This window comes from Natator depressus, chromosome 7 (assembly GCF_965152275.1).
Source record: "Natator depressus isolate rNatDep1 chromosome 7, rNatDep2.hap1, whole genome shotgun sequence".
NCBI lineage: Eukaryota > Metazoa > Chordata > Testudines > Cheloniidae > Natator > Natator depressus.
The window spans coordinates 103,080,354-103,103,620 of NC_134240.1; the positions used below are offsets into that span (position 1 = coordinate 103,080,354).

At 43.4% G+C, this 23,267-nt stretch overlaps 1 protein-coding gene and 1 long non-coding RNA gene across 2 annotated transcripts; one reads left to right on the top strand and one right to left on the bottom strand.

The window, feature by feature from the left end:
• Nucleotides 1-962: 962 nt before the first annotated feature.
• On the top strand, nt 963-14,548 carry EEF1AKMT2 (EEF1A lysine methyltransferase 2). The gene is made up of 6 exons (XM_074959187.1): nt 963-1,092; nt 3,579-3,644; nt 4,239-4,353; nt 10,130-10,237; nt 11,757-11,973; nt 12,767-14,548. Exons 1-6 carry the CDS (start codon nt 1,010-1,012, stop codon nt 12,862-12,864), a joined length of 687 nt encoding a protein of 228 aa, XP_074815288.1. The 5' UTR covers nt 963-1,009; the 3' UTR covers nt 12,865-14,548.
• Nucleotides 5,685-9,348, bottom strand: LOC141991109 (uncharacterized). Its single transcript, XR_012640334.1, has 3 exons — nt 9,066-9,348; nt 8,596-8,755; nt 5,685-5,913 (listed from the first exon to the last, which is right to left on the bottom strand). It is a non-coding gene; the product is annotated as an uncharacterized LOC141991109 (long non-coding RNA).
• Nucleotides 14,549-23,267: the final 8,719 nt, after the last annotated feature.

Consider the following 23,267-nt stretch of genomic DNA (forward strand, 5'->3'; position numbering starts at 1 on the left):
CGCTGCGATCTGCCCCCCTTAATCCTTTTAAACCCCTCCAAAGGGGAGGCAGCAAATCGTAAGGAGACGTAAGGGCAGAGAGAGGGCAGTGACAACAGCGAAGGTTACTGGGCATGCTCAGTGCACCCAAAGTAGGGCACTGGGAGAGGGAGCTGTTTGTGCCCTGCACGCAATTTCCCCACCCAGATGCGGCCCTCCGGCCAAAAAGTTTGCCCACCCCTGCCATAGTCCCATAGTTGTGCAGCAAAAAAACTTATAAGAATCTAAAAATGTTATGAGCATGCCATGATAGGGGGCTGTGTACCCAGAGCCCCCTTGACCTTAACCCCACTCAATGCCATTGTTCAAGAAATAAGGATTCCCTTGTCTTTCATCTTCCCTCTAGTTAAGCAATGCTCGCTGATTAATCAGCGCTGGCTCTCTGCTACCATAGTCCCCCTAGACAGAAAAGTCCCACCAGACAGTCATTCTCTCACATGCACACCGCATGTGCAATATAGTCTCTCTCCGAAGCCGGTCTCAGCCCCTTCTTCCCTGGTCTTGCTGCACAGGTGCGCTTGGCACCTACTGGTCTGGAGAGCCCGAGCTGAGATCAATGTCCAGCGACCCACTGGGGTCAGCGAGACCCACAGCGTGAGCCACACGTGTGTGCAAAGCGTTGCAAGAACCGGCTGCTTTTGTAGGACGCTGTCCGCCGCCCGGTGTGTGTGTGTGTGTGTGTGTGTGAGACAGGGACCCCTTGCTGAGATGACCCAGGTCTGACCCTGCACCCCCCCAGGCGGGCACAACTCAAGCGCAACTGAGCCGGACCCTAGCAGGAGCAGCCCCGATCCCGCGGCCGGGCCCGAGCACAGCTTCCACAACCCCCACTCCCCTCGGCCATCCCTCCAGCAGCCCGCGGCACAGGAAAAGTCCTCCAATAGCCTAGAGGGGCTGGCCGCCTGGTGTGCTCAAGCCCACCCGCACTCTATGGTACGCGGGGACTTCCGGCTTCTCGGCCGCCGGGAGGATGAGTCTCGCCGGGGAGCGGCCACGTGACTCCCCGGGGCTGGGGCCCGGCTTCGGCCCGTCGGCCCTGGGGACCAAAGAGCAGTGAGTCGCGGGCGGGGCGCGGCGCGGCGCCGGGCCCGGGGCCTGCCCAGCACCTTGGAGACCGCAGCCGCGCCTCGCCCCGCCCGTGGCGGGCGCACGGGTATCTCCACCCGCCTGGGGAGGCCGGAAGGCTGCGGGCGGGGCCCCGCCCCGGTGCCCGGCCCTGGCGGCTGGGTGTCGCTGCCCCGCGGGCAGGCCACGGGCTCAGGGCCGGGCTTTTCAGAGCGGCTGCGGCTGTTCGGCTCCCAAGGAGGGTTGCTAGTTTGGGTTGGCCCTGTTCCTGGGGGGTTTCATCACCTTGACGTAATCTTTAATTAAAGATTCCTCTTTAATTCCTGGAGACTCCAGGGCAAGCGGTTGGCAACCCTAGTCCCAAAGCCCATTGGCATTCACTGGGACCTTGGTTCCTGCCTCCCCTAGGCTGCCTTGGGCTCTGCGGCTGCTGAGGCCTGGTGAAGTCTTCGCTGCGGCTGCGAGGTGTCATCCCCAGCCCGGGCGGGCAGGCTGGCAAGTTGCCTTAGGGCATTAAAATAGCGATGTGGCTTTGGCGATGCAGGTGGTGGCTGGGTGCATGTCCCCTGGGATCAGGAAGGGTTGTACTTGGGTGCTGCCCATACCTTTGATCACACCACAGGTGCTGGAACTACGGGTGTAGGGGGTGCTGGCGCAACCCCGGCTTGAAGTGGTTTCCGTTATATACAATGTTTACAGTTTGGTTCTTTGGCTCTCAGCACCCCCACTAGGAAAATTGTTCCAGCATCCCGGGATCACGCTGCCATTTATAGCGTGTGAGCTGCGGCAGAGCTAGCATATATAATGTAGTCCTTCCTGAGCTGGAAATCAAACCTCCCTGCTGATACCCTTTGGGTTTGTCTACACAGAGAAATTGACTGCTCTAGCTATTCCAGAATAGCTCCCCCTGTGGACACTCTATTCCAGAATAATCAAAGTGTGATTTATTTCAAAGCAGAATAGTTTACTCCTCAATAGCTATTCTGGGCAATTTCCCCATGTAGACAATTGTGAAGTAAAAATTGTCAGCTTTTTGTAATTTCTCATTAATTAATGATATTTTCCCCAGGCACTAGATCTCAGCAAAGTTAGTTGCATCTCTCCTTGTTTCAGTCTTTTTTCCTTTTTTAATTTGATTGTAGAGTTTAGGAGGAGAGCATGTGACCTTAAGTATGTAGCAATGTGTTCTAGGCCTAGTATTTTCTCTTGAACCTGAGGAATGAATCCTTAGTACATTGTACAATTTTCCAATTATTCTTCATCACCTGCTACAGGAAAAAAAAAGTTGTTTAAAAGAAGTTTTTTGGACTCTTTGTGAAAAATACATCATGGTAATTGGTATAAAAATGAAAACCTTAGAAGTTGGTGGTTCTGAAAGCTTTTTGTAATCCTACAACTCAAAAGCAGTTCCATTTTAAAATCCAAAATTTAAACATGAGCTATAATGTTTCAGGCTTTAAGCTCAATCTCAAGAGCAGTCAGAAAAATCTATTTTTTTCCCCTCAATGCAGTTCATATCTATCAACCTGCACCTTTTCAGTTCACTCTGATCATCCAGAGTTATTTGTATTGTGGACAAAATGTTCCACATCAGTATGTATAATATACAAATAAACCTTTGACTGAGCAATACCATGGCGAACGTAATGAGTTCTAATATGGATCATAAAATCACTTAATATGCCATTCATTTGTGTCTCAGGTTTTGTAAGGATCAGATTGGCAGTGATTTCTTTTATTTTTGCTTGATGTTCTCAGAGTTTGTAAGGAGCTTCACACCTTTATGGGTGCTGCAAGGCTCCAGAAAAGGAACATTACAGCATATGAGTATGACAAACACCATTATAACCTTATTGATCTAACTTGGCATTAAAATGCTTATTGGAACATGTGCTGTCCTTGCAAGATGGAGACTTTTGATGTACTTTGGCATCTGTTTTACACTGTTTTACACTGTTCCATCCAATGGGATCCAACCACTGGAGAATCTCCCCTGGGTTAGCCTTGGCATATAGTCACCAAAGCTATTCCCATGCCACCTCTTAAATATTGGTTGCCTGTATAGGAAGTGTGGTATGGGATAAAGAGATGTGACTGGGGCTCCCAGCAATTCCTAGCTCCTACAACAATCTGTTGGGACTGTTGGCAGCTAGTGGAGGTTATAACAGTCTGACCTACTCTGGAGGACTAACTCAATGTGCAGAACAACCCCAGGGTCAGGGGAATGCAAAAACACACTGTTGCCTCCCACCCCCATACCCCTCCTGGGTTGTGCTATACGCTACTCAACCAGAGCTGGAGATCCAGCCCTTTGTTTTGATGCACATGTCTAATTTGGGAAATTCAACAGCTTATGGGTTGGACATGGGGTGTATGATCTTTGAATACAATCTCCACCTGTGCACTTTCTTCCTGATCGTTCATCTAAGTCATTCCTGTGTTAATTTCATATTCTGTCCTCTCTTCCTCTTTAGCTGGGATGCTGCATATGAAAGTGAATTACAGATTTTTCAAGAGAGTGGAGATGCTGGGGAAATTTGGTAAATAGAATAACTATCAATGGACATATGCATATTTTGATGCTTTTGAAAATATATGTAGTAAAAGCAAAATAAAAAACTCATTGGGTCACTGGGTAGTTCAAAGTATTAGTAATATGATATGGAGCTTTTTACCTTGGAGTCACCAATTCCTATTTGGCCCAAATCTGTTGTGACTGAAAATTGTTAGTTACCCCCTGAAAATTAGTTGTTGTGTGTGCCATGAGTTGGTGGTTGCAGTCTGTTTTACTACTAGGCACGTATTCATATCACCAAGGACATCCATTATTATCATCAGAGGCTAAGAATTAAATAGGCAGCCTAGGGAAGCTTCCAATGCAGTCTTTATTTTATGTGGCCATAAAGAGGGCCTTAGTTTCAAGTACTGCTAATCCCAGTGGGTTTTAAGCCATTTGGTTTACTTAAAACTTAAACAAATCAGACTTGGAATATGATCTATATAGGTTGTTGCCTAGATGCTATAGTGACAGGTGCTTTACGAATGCCAGATAGGGGGAGAGATGAAGTACAGTTGCTGCTGTGCCTTTCATGTGTCCTGGATATGTTGATTACTCAAGCCTCTGTTTCTGATAGGTTTGGAGAAGAAAGCATGATTCGTTTAATCAGATGGATGGAAAAACAAAAGATCCCTCTGGACAGCTCTGTGCTTGACATTGGAACTGGAAATGGTGTTTTACTTGTTGAATTGGTTGGTATTTTGTAAAATTACAGAATCAAGGCTAAGAACAGAGTATATACATTTACTGCAAATGAGAGAATATTTGCTAGTTTCAGCTGATGCTGACATTATAAAAAGCAAAACAAAACTTAAATTAAAACTGCCATAGAGTGTTTTCCCATCACGAGCACATTGGTTGTTGTGCATACAGTCTTTTACTTTAATTGATGTAGTTGTACTGATTGAAATTCACTCGGTTAGAGAACATCAGCAAACGAAAACTGGTAGTGTGTGATAGCAGCAGGTTTGCCATGCAGCCTAAGGGAGTCAGGCACCCAAGTCTCACTGAATTTCAATGGTGTTTGGGCACCTAACTCCTTTAGGGACTTTTAAAAATACCAGCTCTAGCAAACTAGAGTGAAGTTTTGTTTTACTGGATGAAAGAGGAGCTATTCTTTTGCCAGAGCTGTTTAGATCAGGGATTCTCCACCTTTTTCTTTCTGTGGCCCCCACATTATGCTATAAAAATTCCACGGTGCGTCTGTGCCACAACAACTGTTTTTCTGCATATAAAAGCCAAGGCCAGCATTAGGGGGTAGCAAGGAGGGCAATTGCCGGAGGCGCCGTGAAGCTAAGTTGCTCAGGCTTCGGCTTCAGCCCTAGGTGGCAGGGCTTGGAGCTCCAGGCTTCAGCCCCAGGTGGTGGGGCTTCGACTTTCTGCCGTGGGCCCAAGCAAGTGTAACGCCGATCCTGCTTCACGGACCCCCTGAATCCTGTTCCCAGCCCCCCAGTGGGCCCTGGACCCCTGGTTGAGAACCACTGGTTTAGATTACAACTTCTTGTGAATGTCTTCTGTTTCTCTGAGTACTTTAAAGGGAATTGTAAATTGAAATCTAATCAGTTTCAAAAACTGTTATAAATAAATTCCGGTTCTGTACCAGCTCCTAAATTCCCTTGCCAGTGTTCGTAGATTTACTATGATATTTTCTTATATTTTAAAATGCTTTCCTCTGCTCTATTGCTGTGTGTAAGACCCACAATAACAACAGAGAGAATTGACATACTGTATATTGGAAATAGTGAAATTGATACACAAAGGGCTGTCAAATGCACAAAATAGAGACGTTCCCCCCTTTCATCTTGGTTATACTACCCTTAGCATTACTTGTGAAAATAGTAGTTAAAATATTTTCAGGCAGAAGAGTTGTTTTTTAAGTTGATGGTATCCCTTTAATTAAAAACAAACAAAACAGTGATAATTTTTCTCTTGAGGTGGAAACAGAGCACCAAGTATGTTTTAAAAGCTGATATTGTTATTTCACAGGGGCACAATAGGGCATGAAGTTGAGCAATCTTCAGTAAGTTTAGTTATGAGTAGTTTTGTGTTCCTTTTCACATTTTTGATTAAATGCTTTGGTAGAATGTCCCAGCTGGTTTAGACTGAGTCAGTATATGGTATTCACTGTATTAGCACTTCTCCATAGGCTCTAGCAGTTAAAGCAGAATTTAAGTTTGTGTGCAGCTCTTGTATTTTTTTTAAAGTTTATAGTCTCCATGAATGTGAGCCAATGCTGTCTTGTCTTCCTGAATCTGCAGATAGACAGAAACAGTAGCACCGAGAAGTATAACTGTCCCATCTATCTCACTAGAGATGTTAATTTGAAAGCTAATAATTTTAAATTTACTGTTAACTACATTCTTCTGCAGTGAAAGTGTTTTTATTTTGGATCATACTTGAGTATTCTACCATCCTTGAATCTGACCTCTGATGTATCTTGTAAACATGTAGTGAATTTTTATTCCATATCAGGAAAGGTAATGATGACATGGGAAATCCACTTCTAAAGGCTATTAGCATTCCCCCATCCCCCGAAAAATTATCCCTGAGGATATAAAGTGCCCCAAAGTATTGTGGTTTGACCAGGAAAGTTATTTTTAAGTGAAGTACTAGTCTGAAAAATGACTGAGATGTTGATTGTTTACTCTCAACTCAAGATGAGATTTGCTCAGTTTATAAGAAAAAGCATGAGTTTTTCCAACTGGCAGCTCTGTAACCTCAGCCCAGGATCTGGAAGTAATGCTGGGATTCTTCTGGCCCATGCATCATCAACAGTAATAAAATTCTACAGCTGGAAGTTGGGACCTGATAATTCCATAGAAACTGCAGTGCTGAAATGAAGTTAATTAAATAGGATGGAACATCTCTGGAAGGTGATTGTACAGGTTATGTGGTGGGCTGTCATCAGAGCAAGAAGAGGTGAAGTGAAGTCATATCTTGGTTCCCAGGGGAAAAGTAGACATATGTATAAACAGTCAGGAACAATAAGTGGGATTATACAGTAACTCCTCACTTAACGTTGTAATTATGTTCCTGAAAAATGCGACTTTAAGTGAAAGGATGTTAAGCAAATCCAATTTCCCCATAAGAATGAATGTAGATGGGGGGGGGTTAGGTTCCAGGGAAATTTTTTTTTTGCCGTACAGTACTATAGTTGGGAGGTGCCCCGCCTTACCCCACACAGGCACAGCCCACTGGCACTGGAGACAGTGAGGCAGGCAAGGAGGCTGAAGGTGCTGTAGGCTAGGAGAAGCACGTTGCGCAGCAGCAGCGGAAGCTTCCCCTACTCTGCAAGCACCAGGGGCGGGGGGCTCAACTCTCGGCCCGCTCACTCCACCCCTTCCCCCAAACCCCCACCCTTAACCCGCCTCTTCTTACTCCCCCAGCCCCCTTTACTCCGCATGCCGCGTCCTTGCTCCTCCCCTGTCCCTTCCCTACCTCCTGCCCACAGCAATCAGCTGGCTTGCGGCATTCAGGAGGGAGGGCGGAGTAGTGAGGACACGGCGCACAGGCTCCCCCTCCCTCCCGAACACTGCAAGCCAGCTGATTGCCGGAGACAGGGGAGGGACGGGGGAGGCTGCATGCTGCGTCCTTGCTCCTTCCTCCTGCCCGCGGCAGTCAGCTGGCTTGCGATGTTCAGGGGGCAGGAGGGTGGGGGCAGGAGCGAGGACTCTGCTCGCAGCCTCCCCCCTCGCTCCCCTGCTTCCTGCCCATTGCAATCACCTGGTTTGCGGCGTTCGGGAGGCAGGGGAGGGAGGGGGAGCCTAGGCGCCAAGTCCTCGATCCTCCCCCCTCCCTCCTGAACGCTGCAAGCCAGCTGATTGCTGCAGGGAGGAGGGGGAAGGCACTGATCTGCGGGGTCTGCCTGCGGGTGGGAGGCGCTGTGTGGGGGGCATAGGGGAGCTGATATGGGGGCTACCAGCTGTGGACAAAGCAGGCAGCCAAACGACATTGTAGCGAAGCATTGCAAAACTTTAAATGGAGCATGTTCTGTAATTGAGCAGGGACGTAGGATCGAAACAGCGTTAAGCAAAAGCATATTAAGTGGGGAGTTACTGTATTAAGAAAAATTATTTCCATGGAGGTTAATGTTGGTTGAGGCATTAACTCCTGTGCAGCAGGCTGTATATAGATGAGGAAAAGCATACTGACAAAAGTAGGTGGCTCTAGAAGAAATCAAGCAGACACAGAATGCCATATGCCAACATACCATAAGCAGGTACACCACATGAGTGACCATTGTGATGCTAACAGATCCTGATACCCATCCACAAGCCAAAGCACCCGCTAGTGGGTACAATACTCACATTGTTGCATGTATCATACAGGCAAGGTGGGGAAACTGCCATTCCGCAAGTTCCAAGAGACAAGCTCTTGAAAACTGTCGTCCTTTCCTTTATTTTTTTCCTCTTTTCTTTCTGTCTTTGCTCCCCGTATTTGTTATCCCACCACCCACAATGTTGGGTCCTCTTGCTCTTTGACATATGTGTATCATGAGGAGCCTGTGGACCTGCTTATTGAGTGTCTAGTGTTCTGACTCTCAGAGCAGTTGTGACTTCTCCTGCCTGTGTTTGTGATGAGCTTTTCTCCTTCAGCTACCTTTTCCTGGATACAGCACCAGGAATTTAGCCCATTCACTATTAATAGCAATGGAAAGACTGATAGGGCAATCAGGGCACCACTTATGACTCTGACCTCTCTGTTTCTTGAATAGCAAAGAGCAGAAAACATGTGACTCCCTATTAACAGAGATTGTCAGTACATTCTTTAATGAGGGAAATCTACCACCCAATTCAGAACATGCAATAATCTGGCAAACAGTAAAGAAACCATTGCTCAGTGCTAGTGACCTCGAAAACTATGACCCAGTATTTAACTTCCTTTTTCTAAGCACGCTAATCAAGAAACGAGCAAAAAGCATTTTCCAACATTACCATGCCCTGACCGATGGTACTGGTAGTTGCAGAGACATCATTGGTTGCTCTGATGTGTGATTTTTTTTTTCCTCGCTGTAGAAGAGGGTAGTTAGTCCACATACGTTCAGCTGGAGCACACTGCAGTATTCAATATCATTGATCTCCAAACACTCCTGTCCTGTACCAAGAGAATGTAGGTGAAGCTGTAGGGTGAGCAGAAACTCCCTGAAGTGAATCATGTTGTTCCTCAAACACCAAATTGAGAGGGCTGGTTTGGGGACTGTTCTTCCACCTCCAAAGCCCTCAATTATGAAGACTTGCAAGGCTGGGTGTTCTGGGAAGACAACAGGGGCAGAAGTCTTAGCAGTACACAGCTTTTTGTCAAATCTCTCCATGCCAAATGTGAACAACACAGTCTCTCAGCTTTCCTGATGTTTAGCTAAAATTTAGAGACTGGATTAAAAGCAGCTAGTTAAAGCTGAACTCACAGAGGTTATGCTGTTAGGAAGAATGTGCCGCAAAAAGCGTGTCTTTGTATATCCGCTGCTATCCAGGGCATCAGCATTCCTATTAAGTCAGTGCACAGCCTTGGATAACTTTGAACTTCTTAATGCCATTGGATTCCCAAATGGCCATCTTATCATAAAAACACCTACTTATATCTGCTGCTGGCCAGAAGATCGCACCTTCCATGGTGGATTCAGACCTGGCCACTTGTGACATTCAGACTTCATTTTTGCAATTCATTCTGTCTAGGAATGAAACCACACACTCTCTGGTAAAACGCCAGCAGGTACAAGATGTAGTAACTCATCTGCTTAACAAAAGGTTTGCCATTAACACATTACCTCTGCGCTCTGCCCTCTGCACTGGTTTATTGAGTACAGAGTCTAACTCAATGTCTGTGTGGCACAGCACGTAATTGGCTTGTGGAACACACTGATGATACTGAAGCAAAGAACCCAGTAGCATTCAAATAAGGATTAGATGTTAATGTGAATAATCAGAATGTCATATGTAGTTACACCAGCGAGGATAAAAGGTATTAGGGATTTCAGTATGCTTCAGGACAGATCAAGTACCTGCCTGAATTTAAGAAACAAATTTTCCCATAGCTATGTTATTGTATAATTGTCCAGTATGGAGGATTTACTCCTTCCTTTGAATCATCTGATACTGACCGTTGTTGTGATCTGTATGGAAATGCCTGTTTTCTAGTTTCCTTTTTGGTGCAGATTAGAGGATGTATTATTGTTTTTTACAACTACTTCTGTAGCGTGTTACTTGTCATGGTTCTGCTCAGTTTTCCACCTATTGGAAGGAACTAGCTCTTAGTTAACAATTCTGTTGATGATGTACAAAACAAAATAGAATAACAGCTCATGCTCCCATAGCTTTTTTGGTTCTACAGAGGTATCAGGAATAAAAATGAGTAAAAGCTTTTTTTGTCATTAGGATGACTAGAATTGACTTGGATTATACACGGGGAGCAGACCTGCTGAGTAAGGATAGTTTGCTAGCACATTGAGTAAGATTCTCTCTCTTTCTCTAGGCAAAATGTGGTTACACTAATCTCACTGGAATTGATTACTCTCCTTCTGCAATACAACTTTCTCAAAACATAATAGAGAAAGAAGGGCTGTCTAATATTAAATTGCAGGTAAGTGTTCAGAGAGATTATGTTAAGGAAAATAGAAAGCAATTGATCTTGAGAGATTTTTCGAGTCACTTGATTTCAGACACGTTAATATACTGACTACATTTTTTGAAATCTAATTGTAGTTCTGCTCACTTGAGGAGAGCTCTAACCAACAGTTTATTAATATGTCTGTATTTACCAGAAGATTTCTTGGTTGGTGAAGATTTTACTCCCTTTGACAGCTGTGCAAAACTCCCATTTAGTCGAACAAGAGTGTCATCCCTGAGCAAGGGGAGAGACTACATCACACTTTAAAAGATCAATTCTGTGTTCTAGATTATATATTCTGACTTTCAGGTAAGGAATAGCAGACTAAATATGTCAAACTACAAAAAATTCAACAATGGTTAGGCAGCTGGTGTACAGAGACCACTGCTTTTCATGCTGACCACTTTTATCTCATTGTTACCTTGTGCTTCTCCCGTCTGGATGTTCTCTTTTCTTATACTGAGGGTAGGTCTACACTACAGCGGGGATCGACGCTCTGAGATCGATCCACCGGCAGTCTATTTAGTGGGTCTAGTAAAGACCCGCCAAATCGACAACAGAGCGCTCTCCAGTCGACCCCATACTCTACCCCTGACAAGAAGAGTAAGGTAAGTCGACAGGAGACCCCCCCCCGCAGTAACTCGACCTAAGGTACGTCGACGCCAGCTCCATTATTCAAGTAGCTGGAGTTGCATAGCGTAGGTCAACTTACCGCGGCAGCGTATACATCGCCTTAGAATAGATCATAAACTCCTTGGGCTGTGTCAGTTTTGTTCTGTTTATATGCTGCCTAGCATTCTGGGACCCAGGTCCATGACTGGGGCCTCTCAGTGCTGCCACACTGCAAATAGTAAATAATAATACCGTAGAATGAACTTCCAAATACATTCAAGATTGTGAGGTGCTTAAATACTACTGTGATGGAGCCCAGCTACGCACTTCAAATAGGTAGGCAGGTAGCTGGGTTCAACTAAAGATTTTTGCATAATGCAAAGGGAGAATCAAATTGACATGGGCTTTATTATGCAAATTATGCAAAGAAGTTGCAAGGTAAGCACTTCCCAAATAGACCTAGTGTAAGGAACTCATGCAGCCCATGTAGGGATGGATGGACTTGATCCTGTCTGTAAGGTACTCATGCAGCCTTTGCAGAATTTGTAACTGAATTAGTATAGTTTACCCCATATTGGTCATTGCCCACCAGAGGATGCCCAGGCTGGCTATATAAGAGCTCAGCGAGTGCCAGTCTGTGTCTGCTCGGTGAAATGGCTGCCTGGCTCCTTAACCACTAGGTGCTGTGTTGTGTGCTTGGAATAAAGCCTGAAACTGCTTCAGCTGATCTCAAGTCTGTTGTGAGTGTTATCTTGTTCCATGACACTTAGATGTTGTCAGTTTTTGTACCCTCACAAATGAAAGCACCAGTCTACATTAGAGATGCAGCATTTCCCAAATAAAAGATGATTATTTACATAGTTGTACACTTTTGATTTAGGTAAAAGACTTCTTGACTCCATCAGCTGAGCTATCAGGATTTCAGATTTGTATTGACAAGGGAACTTTTGATGCCATAAGCCTTAATCCTGACAATGCAGCTGAGAGGAGGAAGCAGTATGTGAAATCCCTCTGCACGGTATTGAAAATGGAAGGCTTTTTCCTCATGACCTCTTGTAATTGGACCAAAGAGGAGCTGCTAAATGAGTTCAGAGAAGGTAAGTAGTTGGGCAGAGTTATCTGCCAATTTATGGTTGTTTAAGGTTTTGGCAGGTAAATGTTAATGTCCTTTTATTGCCGTGTTTATTTTATCAGAGTGGGATTAGATATCACAATGATAAAACGTGGGTGTGTGTCCTGAGCCTTATCCTCATTACAGCTTCCATCGTTGTAGGCATGGGTATGGAATTATGGCTCCCATTTTTACCAGTATAGATGCACTTTAAGAGTGAGGATTTTTTTATACCTTCCAACCGCAGAGAACAAGAATTGCAGGCAAGTTATTATGGAGAAGAAGAGAATATATGGCTTTTTTCCTGTGGTCTTTAAAATAGATCCCCCATTCACCCACCCAGCTCACCTTAAAATTGGGATAACCTTTTTAGCTTTTCTCTTAGTCACAAAGGAACTGGCAGTTGTAGGCTGTGACATTCCATGTGCACGCATATGTCACTTGCTCAGTGAACCTCCTGATGGGTCTGAATTCTTTTACTTGCTAGTCAGCTTCTGAATCTCATGCCTGAAGCTTGAAACCCAAGTGTGCCAAGAACTAGAATTGCTGGCAAATTCTTATCTCTTCTTTCATTAGTCTACACAATGCAGCTAGCTAAGATTTTATTATCTATGGAGGAGTTTCAGCTATATAAAGAAGCAATATAAGACACAGTACTATACACTTACATAGTAAATGACTTGCTTGTTTTCCATATGAATTAAGAGTGGTTTGCAAAAGGTTATCCAAGGGAAGAATAACATGACTTCTTAATAAAAGCATTAATTTCTGTCTGGCAGGATTTGAAATTCTGGAGGAGCTGCCAACACCCAAGTTCTGCTTTGGAGGGAGGATTGGAAACAGTGTAACAGCCTTGGTTTTCCAAAGAAAAAATTAAGGCCATCAATCTGAGACAAATTAGATTAGTTGAGAAAAGTCTGCACTTCAAAGTAAACCTGATGCAAAGGAGAGAGAGAGGAAAAAACCTCCAGTATTGTGTAAATAACTGCTCACTGAGTACACAATAAAACACAGTGCATGTGCTGAACTGCAATGGGCTTCCATAAAATTCAGGGCAAGTTATATAAATCTGAAATGTTTCTAGGGTAAATTCTGCCCTGGTGCTGTTTCTCTGTGTTATAGCTTCATTTATTTCAACAAAATTGTATGGGTGTAAGTGAGGAAAAATGTGGTACTTTAATTTTTCAGAGACCAACTAAAACTATTCACATTAGTTTTGCATTTGAAGTGTAAATATTTTTTCCTATTTATTTTTGATTTTGGTTTCTAGTGAACAGTTTAAAATAAATTTAAGCAGTAATTGAATCATACAAAGCAAGAAGTCTTATTTCTGTGGTGTTTGGCGTACTAATGAACATGCTTTTGAGATCTAAACACTGGGCAATGTTTTATTTTATTTTTGTAAACGAAACATGCATGTTACAGTGTAATCCGAAATCAACCTTTAGTTAAATAAGGAGGAAAATGGGTGTAAAGACTGTAGCACTCACAAGACATTGTAATGTAGTGCTTTGGGGTGGGATTTTCATAAGTGCTCAGAATTGGGCTACTTCTACTTCCACCAAAGTCCATTGACTTCAGTGGGAGTAGAGTTAGGCTAACACTGAGTGCTCTTGAAAATCCCTTCCTGAATCTCTAATATGTGCTCGCTAATACTGATCAGTACCATCGATCCAATTAAATACTTAAAAGACGCTGTTTGGTGTTATTACAGCTTCTCAATAGCAGATATGCTTACCTATTTCAATATTAATTTATAGTATGCTAATGTGTTATGAAGGGCCACTAATGAACATCTTCTCCAATGAATTTTGTATGACATTTTAGTTGCATAAAACCCAAACAGAGACCACAAAACCCCGCATCCCCAGCCTAATAACCCATGGCTGGTTATATTTATTATTGTTTTTAACCCATGTTCATTTCTTTGTTTATTATTTTATATTTGTGGAATAATGATACAGATGCCTGGAGAGAGAGAGGAAAGAAATATTTTTCCTTCTTTTATGACTTGCCCCACGCACATTTTCAAATGGCAGTAAACATGACATTTTAAGCATCCAACAACTCCTGTTAGGCAATTTGTTCTCATGGAAGAAGAATGTCATGTTTGCTCATCAAGGAAATGTTTTTCCTGGTTCTCAGTCTGAGCAGGTTCGTTGGCTGCCCCACTCCTGTTCTAGTGCTCCCCCTCTGCAAGAAGTAAGGACCAGAAGAGCTGTACAGTAGCAGATCCTTCATCATTAACATGCCCCCAGGGTGGCATTCCCGAATTCTGCACCTCCTTGCACAATGGAACTGTGCTAGTTCCACTGAAAAATGACCCAACAGAAGTAGAGAGCAGGTTTTGGTCCCAAATGAGTATGTTTCTTTATATGCTTAGGCAGCCTAGTATCCTTACCTACGTTCAAAGTTAAAAAAAAGTTAGATGTGGTGATGTTACCATTTGAATAGCCAGAGGGGTAGTATTTACTACCTCCCACCCAAAGGTTTCCAGCTGCACATAGGACTACTAGTGCCTGTAAGAGTTGCCCATCATCAGTTCATACCTTGGATATATTGATGAGATAACAATAAATCTTCGGAGAGATGTTCCCAAGCCTTAAAATGTGGGTCTGAATTTTTGTAATAAATGTGGGATCAGGTGGATCTAATACAAGCAGATTTTAACTGACACACACACACCAATACGGGGTGTTTGCCTATGAGGCTTCTGTTTTATTTCCATCTGTAATCTTTGCTAATCTAGGAGTGATATAGGGTTTAAAAGCATTAAAATAAATCAACTATGATCGCGAACTACAGGAAATTCCTTTAATCAACCAACAGGAATTTAACCATAATTTTTCAGTCCATAAGACTTCCATGGTTTAGGCCTGTTATTGCTTTGTTTTGTTTTTTAAAATGACTGATTTCTATTTTTTTAATATTAGATTCTGTTATCTAGATTATTTTTATCCATGCAGACTATATAAAAATATGAAGTCTCTCCAACTATTTATTCAAATCTTGACTTGAAGAATTCTTACAAATAAATGTGCATCAGGCAAAATTGCTGATAGAACTGAAATTGGATCAATCCTCTGACATTTTATTTAATTTTATTTTTTCAGCAAAGCTTTTAACAGTATAGGTTATAAATTCTCATCTTAACACTGGTTTGAAGATTTTCTATGGGCCCTATTCTCCACTGTGTGAAAAAGTTTCTTCTGGATGGTTTCCTTGGTGTGGGAAAGAGGTGGATCAGCTCCCCAAACCCATGTATCTTTGTAGGAAAAGCTAAGGCTCTGTGACTCACTGCAGTATTCCCTCCCAGCTCTCCTCAGCAGTATAGCTCGATAGGCAACAAGGCCTGCATAGATGCTACACACTGCCTTCAAACATCTCCCCCCACCTGCTCTCTTTGAAAGGGAAAGGGGTGGGGAGGGGTTTGGTAGTGCAGAGGAGATGCACACACCTATTCAATGAGCACCGTCAACTTGGAAATAATCTTTCCATTTGCAACTGTTGTACCTAGTATTGTTACAATTAACTCCCCCTCCACCCTCAAAAGATTACTGTAACTGGAAGTGTGTAGAGAGAGGAACTCCCCGCCCAGGTTGCTTGCTTTGTGCATCTGTCAGCACTCTGTGTATAGTCAGTTTCAATGTTTAATTGATGGTCAGTTGTGTTTCCTGGTCTCATGCATTACTCGGGGATGGACCTTACCTGCGTGCTGTTCCTCAGGCTCTGCAAGAAGGTGTTTATCAGTAACAAGAGCAGTAAAACTAAAAAGGAGGAATCAGTAGACAGGAAGTGGTGGAAGAAATGGGGTGGCCCAAGCAGGTTTGGTGGGGTTGGTGGGGAGGGATAGCTCAGTGGTTTGAGCATTGGGCTGCTAAACCCAAGGTTGTGAGTTCAATCCTTGAGGGGGCCATTTAGGCATCCAGGGCAAAAATTGGGGATTGGTCCTGCTTTGAGCAGGGGGTTGGACTAGATGACCTCCTGAGGTCCCTTCCAACCCTGATATTCTATGATTAATAGATTTTAATTCTAGAAGGGACCATTATGTCAACACAAGCCATACATCTAACAGAGTGGTTTCTTCATCTAGTCTCGAGTTCTCCTGCTCTTGGGCATGCCCAAAAGACTCTTCTAATCATAGAATCATAGAATATCAGGATTGGAAGGGACCTCAGGAGGTCATCTAGTCCAACCCCGTCCTCAAAGCAGGACCAATCCCCAACTAAATCATCCCAGCCAGGGCTTTGTCAAGCCTGACCTTAAAAACTTCAAAGGAAGGAGATTCCACCACCTCCCTTGGTAACGCATTCCAGTGCTTCACCACCCTCCTAGTGAAAAAGTTTTTCCTAATATCCAACCTAAACCTCCCCCACTGCAACTTGAGATCATTAGTCCTCATTCTGTCATCTGCTACCACTGAGAACAGTCTGGATCCATTCTCTTTGGATCCCCTTTCAGGTAGTTGAAATCCCCCCCTCATTCTTCTCTTTGGCAGACTAAACAATCCCAGTTCCCTCAGCCTCTCCTCATAAGTCATGTGTTCCAGTCCCCTAATCATTTTTGTTGCCCTCTACTGGACGTTTTCCAATTTTTTCACATCCTTCTTGTAGTGGGGGGCCCAAAACTGGACACAGTACTCCAGATGAGGCCTCACCAATGTCGAATAGAGGGGAACGATCACGTCCCTCGATCTGCTGGCAGTGCTCCTACTTATACATCCCAAAATGCCATTGGCCTTCTTGGCAACAAGGGCACACTGTTGACTCATATCCAGCTTCTCGTCCACTGTAACCCCTAGGTCCTTTTCTGCAGAACTGCTGCCAAGCCATTCGGTCCCTAGTCTGTAGCGGTGCACGGGATTCTTCTGTCCTAAGTGCAGGACTCTGCACTTGTCCTTGTTGAACCTCATCAGATTTCTTTTGGCCCAATCCTCTAATTTGTCTAGGTCCCTCTGTATCCTATCCCTACCCTCCAGCGTATCTGTCTCTCCTCCCAGTTTAGTGTCATCTGCAAACTTGCTGAGGGTGCAATCCACGCCATCCTCCAGATCATTAATGAAGATATTGAACAAAACCGGCCCCAGGACCGACCCTTGGGGCACTGCACTTGAGACCGGCTGCCAACTAGACATGGAGCCATTGATCACTACCCGTTGAGCTCGACAATCTAGCCAGCTTTCTGTCCACCTTATAGTCCATTCATTCAGCCCATACTTCTTTAACTTGCTGGCAAGAATGCTGTGGGAGACTGTGTCAAAAGCTTTGCTAAAGTCAAGGAATAACATGTCCACTGCTTTCCCCTCATCCACAGAGCCAGTTATCTTGTCATAGCAGGCAACTAGATTAGTCAGGCATGACTTGCCCTTGGTGAATCCATGCTGACTGTTCCTGATCACTTTCCTCTCCTCTAAGGGCTTCAGAATTGATTCCTTAAGGACCTGCTCCATGATTTTTCCAGGGATTGAGGTGAGGCTGTTTAAGATCAGCAAGGATTTCACTGTTAAGCCAAGCTCATCGCCTGCCATATTTACTATTCTTTCTACACATCGGGATGGTTTGTCCCTGTAACCTCAATAATGATTCTTTAAAATACAGCCCGCTGTCCTGGACTCCTAAACTCCTCATAAAGAGGGGAGCAGAAAAACCCTTCTAAACTGGGTTTAAAGAGGATTTTTTCTAAAAAGAAGAAAAAGAGGACCAGTTTGAAGGATGCTCTGTCAGAAACCTGTTTTGTTTTAATATTTGGTTTTAATATTTGTTTTTTAAAACTGGAGGTTTCCAGTGCGTCTTTAATATAAACTTCATCAGTTTGAATTTTTTCTTGATTAAAAGGCTTGTAATGAAACTACAGGTGCCTAGTCTCTACTAGGATTTTACTGTGAGAGAGCTAATGCACATTGATTATCCTGTGGTAAAAACACACCTTTTTAAACAGTGAAGACAAAGCCTTAGCAGACAGGACAAAGGGTGAGATGAGGAACATAGGCACAGAGAAATTAAGTGACTTAGCCAATGCCACATGGCAGGTGAGTGGCAGAGCTGCAAACAGAATCCTGGTCTCTTGAATTCCAACCCAGTGCTCTAACCACTGGACACGTCTGTCTCTGTGGTCATTAGATGGCGTCTACTTTAATTTCACAAAAGGTTGTGACTGTATGGAGTTGGAATTTTGATGAATAATCTGCCACTCCCCCAACAAAGTAGAAACTAAAGCCGCAGCTTTCAAAAATGTTCCATATAATGTCTTTGTTCTCTGGTATAACTCCAATGCTATTCAATGTCTTTCTTTGGCTGTTTTTAATGATGGGCATTTTTGCTGTACAGTTTCTAAATCCTAGGAGCTCAGGCAATGTGCAGTTGAGGTTCTAGTACCAACCTTAACACTACCCTTGTTTTTCTACTTTTGCCCCACTCCTCGGCTACAGATCCCCTTATCCTGCCCCATTGAATTTTATACTTCTTCTATGGGCCACAGACCCATCCTGACCCACAAAACCCACACCCCAAGTATGGACATGTTAAACGTTCCCCCACTCCATGCAGGCCAGAGACTCCAACATCACACATTTTACCCTTTGCCAAGGAAGATAAACAAATATACCGAATATTCCACCACCCCCATGAGAGAGTTATAGCAATTTCTTGCAGTATCCTGGACAAATCTTACTGAATTAAATTAAAGTATTTTAGGAGTGCAGTGTATTGAAAAACGTTTATGTACTATTGTGAGATTGTACATAACGTTTCTAGGGGAAGATGTGTAAACCCTGGGAAGTGTTATGAATTTCACAGGACTATTTGAAACAATGTGCCAGACAAGAATAGACTTTTCAAGTGAGTTTCCTAGAAAATCCCTAGGGGGAGGTATACACAAATGCACCCCTCTGGGTATGCAAGTACTCAGTGAAAGATTCTTTTATTGTTTTAATATGTTTTCTCTGTGATGCCTTCACCTTAAGAATAAATGTGCTTGCTTAGAAAGAGCTGGGTGGTACCTTATAACTGTGAGCACTTCTTCTCAGAGGCTAATAGCCTCTGAGAAGATAGAAAAGCAGGTGCGCTTAAGCAGTCTGACTTGCTGGGGAATTCTGAGTGCAGGCAAGGAGCTGTGCAGCCTGGAAAAATGCTGGCCAGGAGGGGGAGAGACACATGTCTCTGCGCAGGAGACGTGATGGCTGGGGAGCCAAAAACCTAAGAGTTTATGTCCTCGGTGGAGGACAAGGAAGAAATACTGCTGCAGTTGCCCTAAACTGTGGCACACCCAACTACCACATTAAGGGAAAGATATTTTCCATTGATTTCTACCATTGTATGACCCCTGTAACATTTCCACTGCTGGGAAAATGCATTAGCATCTGTGGGAACTGGAGGCTGCTGATGGAAGGTAGAAACTTAGAGACTTAGGTGTCTTTGATCCAGGAGAATGCTGTGAGGGAGAGCCACTTCCCCCTCCTCAGCACAAGGCATGGCAGTACTAATCCTGGAGCCGCCTTTGTCACTGTATACAATAGCGCCTGCAGGAGCCAGGCACCTCTTTGCTCAGAAGGAAGCCAGGAATGATGGGAAATGGCTCAGGGGCTGTATGTGGGAGGGGTGACTAACAGTTTCGCCCCATAGTATGGCTATAGCTAACAGCAGAGGTCCAAGAGGAGAGCATGGCAGTGAGGATTCCACCACTATCTATACCCGCAGTGGTGAGGGTGGGGGTGGGGGTGGGGGTGTGCTGCCTGCCAGGATCTTGAGGTATGGGCGCTGGTCGCCAATGATTGAGGCAGGTGAGAGCACAGCTAAGTGGGGATGTGATTTTTTTTTCTAAAAGTCATAAATGACCTGCAATCGTTAGGAAATATCAGTACAAAATTCACAAACTCCATATCAGCTTACATTAGCAAAAGCACTGGGCGTGCTAAAAGACCACAGGACTCCTTGAAAAGCAAAGTGAGTTAAGATCAGGTGAAGAGAAACTTACAGAATTATCCACACTTCTCAGATAAATTATAGATGCACATGAAGGACAGGTCATCCATCGATCTTGGAAAAAAATAGTCCTACGTGCTAGTTAGGATCTGCTTATAACAAGTTTGATGGATTTACATCAGAGTGATTTTGATTGGACCTAAAAAATACTCAATTGTCTGAGTGTCAAACTTCTAAAAAATATTCACCTCTTGGCAGGGACTGTGCATGAGAAATGTTTGGAAGAAAGCAGCCTTTAAAATCACTGAATATGGTGTGACTTGTGATAAAACCATGAGAGCTGACAACTCTGAATTTACCGAAATTTTCATAATCTTAATTTTGCAATCAATATAGTGAGTTCCTAATACCCCTGTTCAGATATTAACCAAGTACAATGCAAACAGTTGCAGTTTTAATCCGGGGCCCTCAGTAATAACCTGAAGAACATTCTCCTAAAGGAACAGAAAGGATGTAATTACATGCTTACTCATTTCTGGCCCTCTATGGAGCAGCAGCAGCCAATGAGCTATAATTCTATTAGTTTTAGGATGTAATCCAATATCTTCTAAAAACCCAGACCCTCCAAAATGATTTCACTTTAGTCTGGGCAGATACTGAAATCCAAAAACAAAATATTAATTCCTTAACCTCTAAGCCTCTCCACAAACATTGCACCAAAAAACAGCAGCATATAATAGTTCCTGCTCCCCTAAGTGACAATTACCATCATGTAAACATATCCCCTTACTTGTAAAAAATAGTATGGTTACAAATAGGTGGAAGTCAGAAACTAGGGGAGCATCAGCCTCCATTTTCAATTTCCTGGTTTTTGTTAGCTTATCTTATGACCTTTCTTATATAATATTTCCTTATTTTTAAAAAAACCCTGTGTGGCATTGAAGATAGGGAAATACTTATTTCAACTAAATGTTTTGTTGTGAAGAAGAGGGGAATTTTTATTTACCAAGAATCAATTATTTTGGGGAATATATGTACCCAGTGGCTCGAAATGAGTCCCATGTGTAGAAATGCCACTAGAGTTGTCCTCTTAAAAACATGCTTATTTCATTTATTTATAAAAAATAACCAGGCCCCTCCACCCCCCATTAGTAGAACAGGGAAGGCATGAACTAAATGGAGAGAAGTGACTGGACTGATCTGTGATAGGAGAATGCCTATCAAATTGAAAAGTAAGATCTACAAGATGGTAATTAGGCCTGCACTTTTGTGTGTCTCTTAATGCTGGGCACTGAGGAAGAGCAAAGAGCGGATCTTGAATACAGTAGAAATGAAAATGTTAAGATGAATGCTTGGAGTTACAAGGATGAACCATGTTCAGAACAAATGAATTAGGGGAAGTGTGAAGGTGTTACCAATTATAGAAAAGCTGAAGGAATCCAGGCTTAGATGGTGTGAACATGTGAAAAGAAAATCAGAAGAATATGTAGTAAACAAGGTGTTAAACTTAGAAGTAGAGATTAAAAGAAGGGTTGGAAGAACCTAAAACTAGATGGGTGGATGTCATACAAAAGAATTTGATTAGCTATGGAGTTTCCTAAGAACTTCTTCAAGACATACTGGAATGGAAAAGAAGAACTCAAATTGCCGACCCCACATAGATGGGACTAAGGCTCAGTGAAGAACTAGGTCCCCATCCAAATTCTGGGATCTGGACAGTTTACTTTCCCAGTACAATTTAAAATGGAAGGGCCTGGTTTTCTCAATGTAAAATACATACAGGACCGCAAATAAAACAAGCCCCACAACAAATGTGTCCAAGCCTTAATGCACTCCGACCTCAAATGCCTAGAAGATTATACCACCTTTGCACTAGGCCCTGAAGATTTAACTGCTCAAGAGGACTGGGAGGGAAATAAATTCCAAAACTGTGGATCCCTCGTGGAGAATACCCTGCTCACAGCCCACTTCTTTGTATACGGCCTGATCCAAAGCTCATTGACGTCAGCCTTTACATTGACTTCAGCTGGCTTTAGATTAGGCCCTTTGGGTCTGATGCAAAGCCTTCTGGAGTCAATAGGAGAACTTCCATTGACCTCAGTGGGCTTTGTATCAGAAACCCTTCCCTGCTCCCCCTTCACCTTCTGCTGAAGCGCATATCCAGCCAAAGACACACCCACCCCACAGCAGTCCTGCCATGACATCCAACTAGATCTTGGTTCCACAGGCAAAGTCTGAGGTCTGATCCTTTATCAGTTCATGGGCGGTGATTAGCCACGAACCTCACATTCAACAGTGATCACATAGCATACCTGTGGTAACTACAGCAATTGTTTACCTGGCAAAGTAACAGGAGGAAAGTATTTAATGTATTTTTAGCTTCTTTTAATATGAGTCAGCAGCTGGAAACAAGGAAAGAGATCCAGCAGCGTGTGACCAGCCCAGTCCCCGTGAATTAGTAAATCTACCTGCTGAGAACCACTGCTCCAAAACATTTCTCAACCTCCCTTTTAAAAAGTTGGTTTTCCATTGATGAGTATAAATGTTTGTAGGCTTTAACTTGGTAAGGAAATGTAGAGCACAGCATATGACCCAGACACAGAGACTGTCTCTGAGAAGTTATCTCCACAGCCATTACAAGGTAGCTAGGCGAGGTCAACTACTGTGGGGGTGAATACATGCTGACCTTGCCTCGCTATCATATGTTACAAAAGACAGGTGCCTTTTCTCTACTAGGATGTTACAGTGAGATAACTATTGCACATTAGCCATCTCACTGTAAAAACCACTTGTTTGGCAGGGAAGACGTAGCCTTACGTTGTAAGCTCTTTACGGCAAGAATTGTCTCATCCTATATTTAATCAGTATGGCCCTTATGGTTGGGCCTCAAGGCACTGCTATGATATAAATAACCAATACATGCTTAGCTTAATAATGAAATGAATATAATGCCCACTATTTAACGGTAATAATTATATTTAAATGGTTGATCTTTGAATGCTGCCTTGATGAAAGTTAGGATTGTTGTTGGCTTCCAAATGGGTTTGCTATATTGAAGCAGTGCTACGGGGAGGGATAGCTCAGTGGTTTGAGCATTGGCCTACTAAACCCAGGGTTGTGAGTTCACGGGAACCATTTTTACATAAGGGTGAGTTCTTGAATAGTTTTTCCAGTACATTAGGTATAAGCTTGCTTCTCTTCATCAGTGATACTGATCTTTTACTTATGTCCTCATCCTGAAAATATGCATATGGACAGTACTGTAGTCATTGCAAGGAAAATCACCTATCTATCTATGTTTTGTAGGGTACTTAGTACAGGACTGTCAAATTCATGTTATCTAGGGTTACAGAGAAACTGT

Bases quoted from the DNA above. Each gene is read 5' to 3' on its own strand.
- EEF1AKMT2 (XM_074959187.1), top strand. From the start codon at position 1,010: ATGAGTCTCGCCGGGGAGCGGCCACGTGACTCCCCGGGGCTGGGGCCC. The intron at 1,093-3,578 runs GTGAGTCGCGGG...CTTCCTCTTTAG, and splicing joins GCCCTGGGGACCAAAGAGCA to CTGGGATGCTGCATATGAAA. The intron at 10,238-11,756 runs GTAAGTGTTCAG...CTTTTGATTTAG, and splicing joins TGTCTAATATTAAATTGCAG to GTAAAAGACTTCTTGACTCC.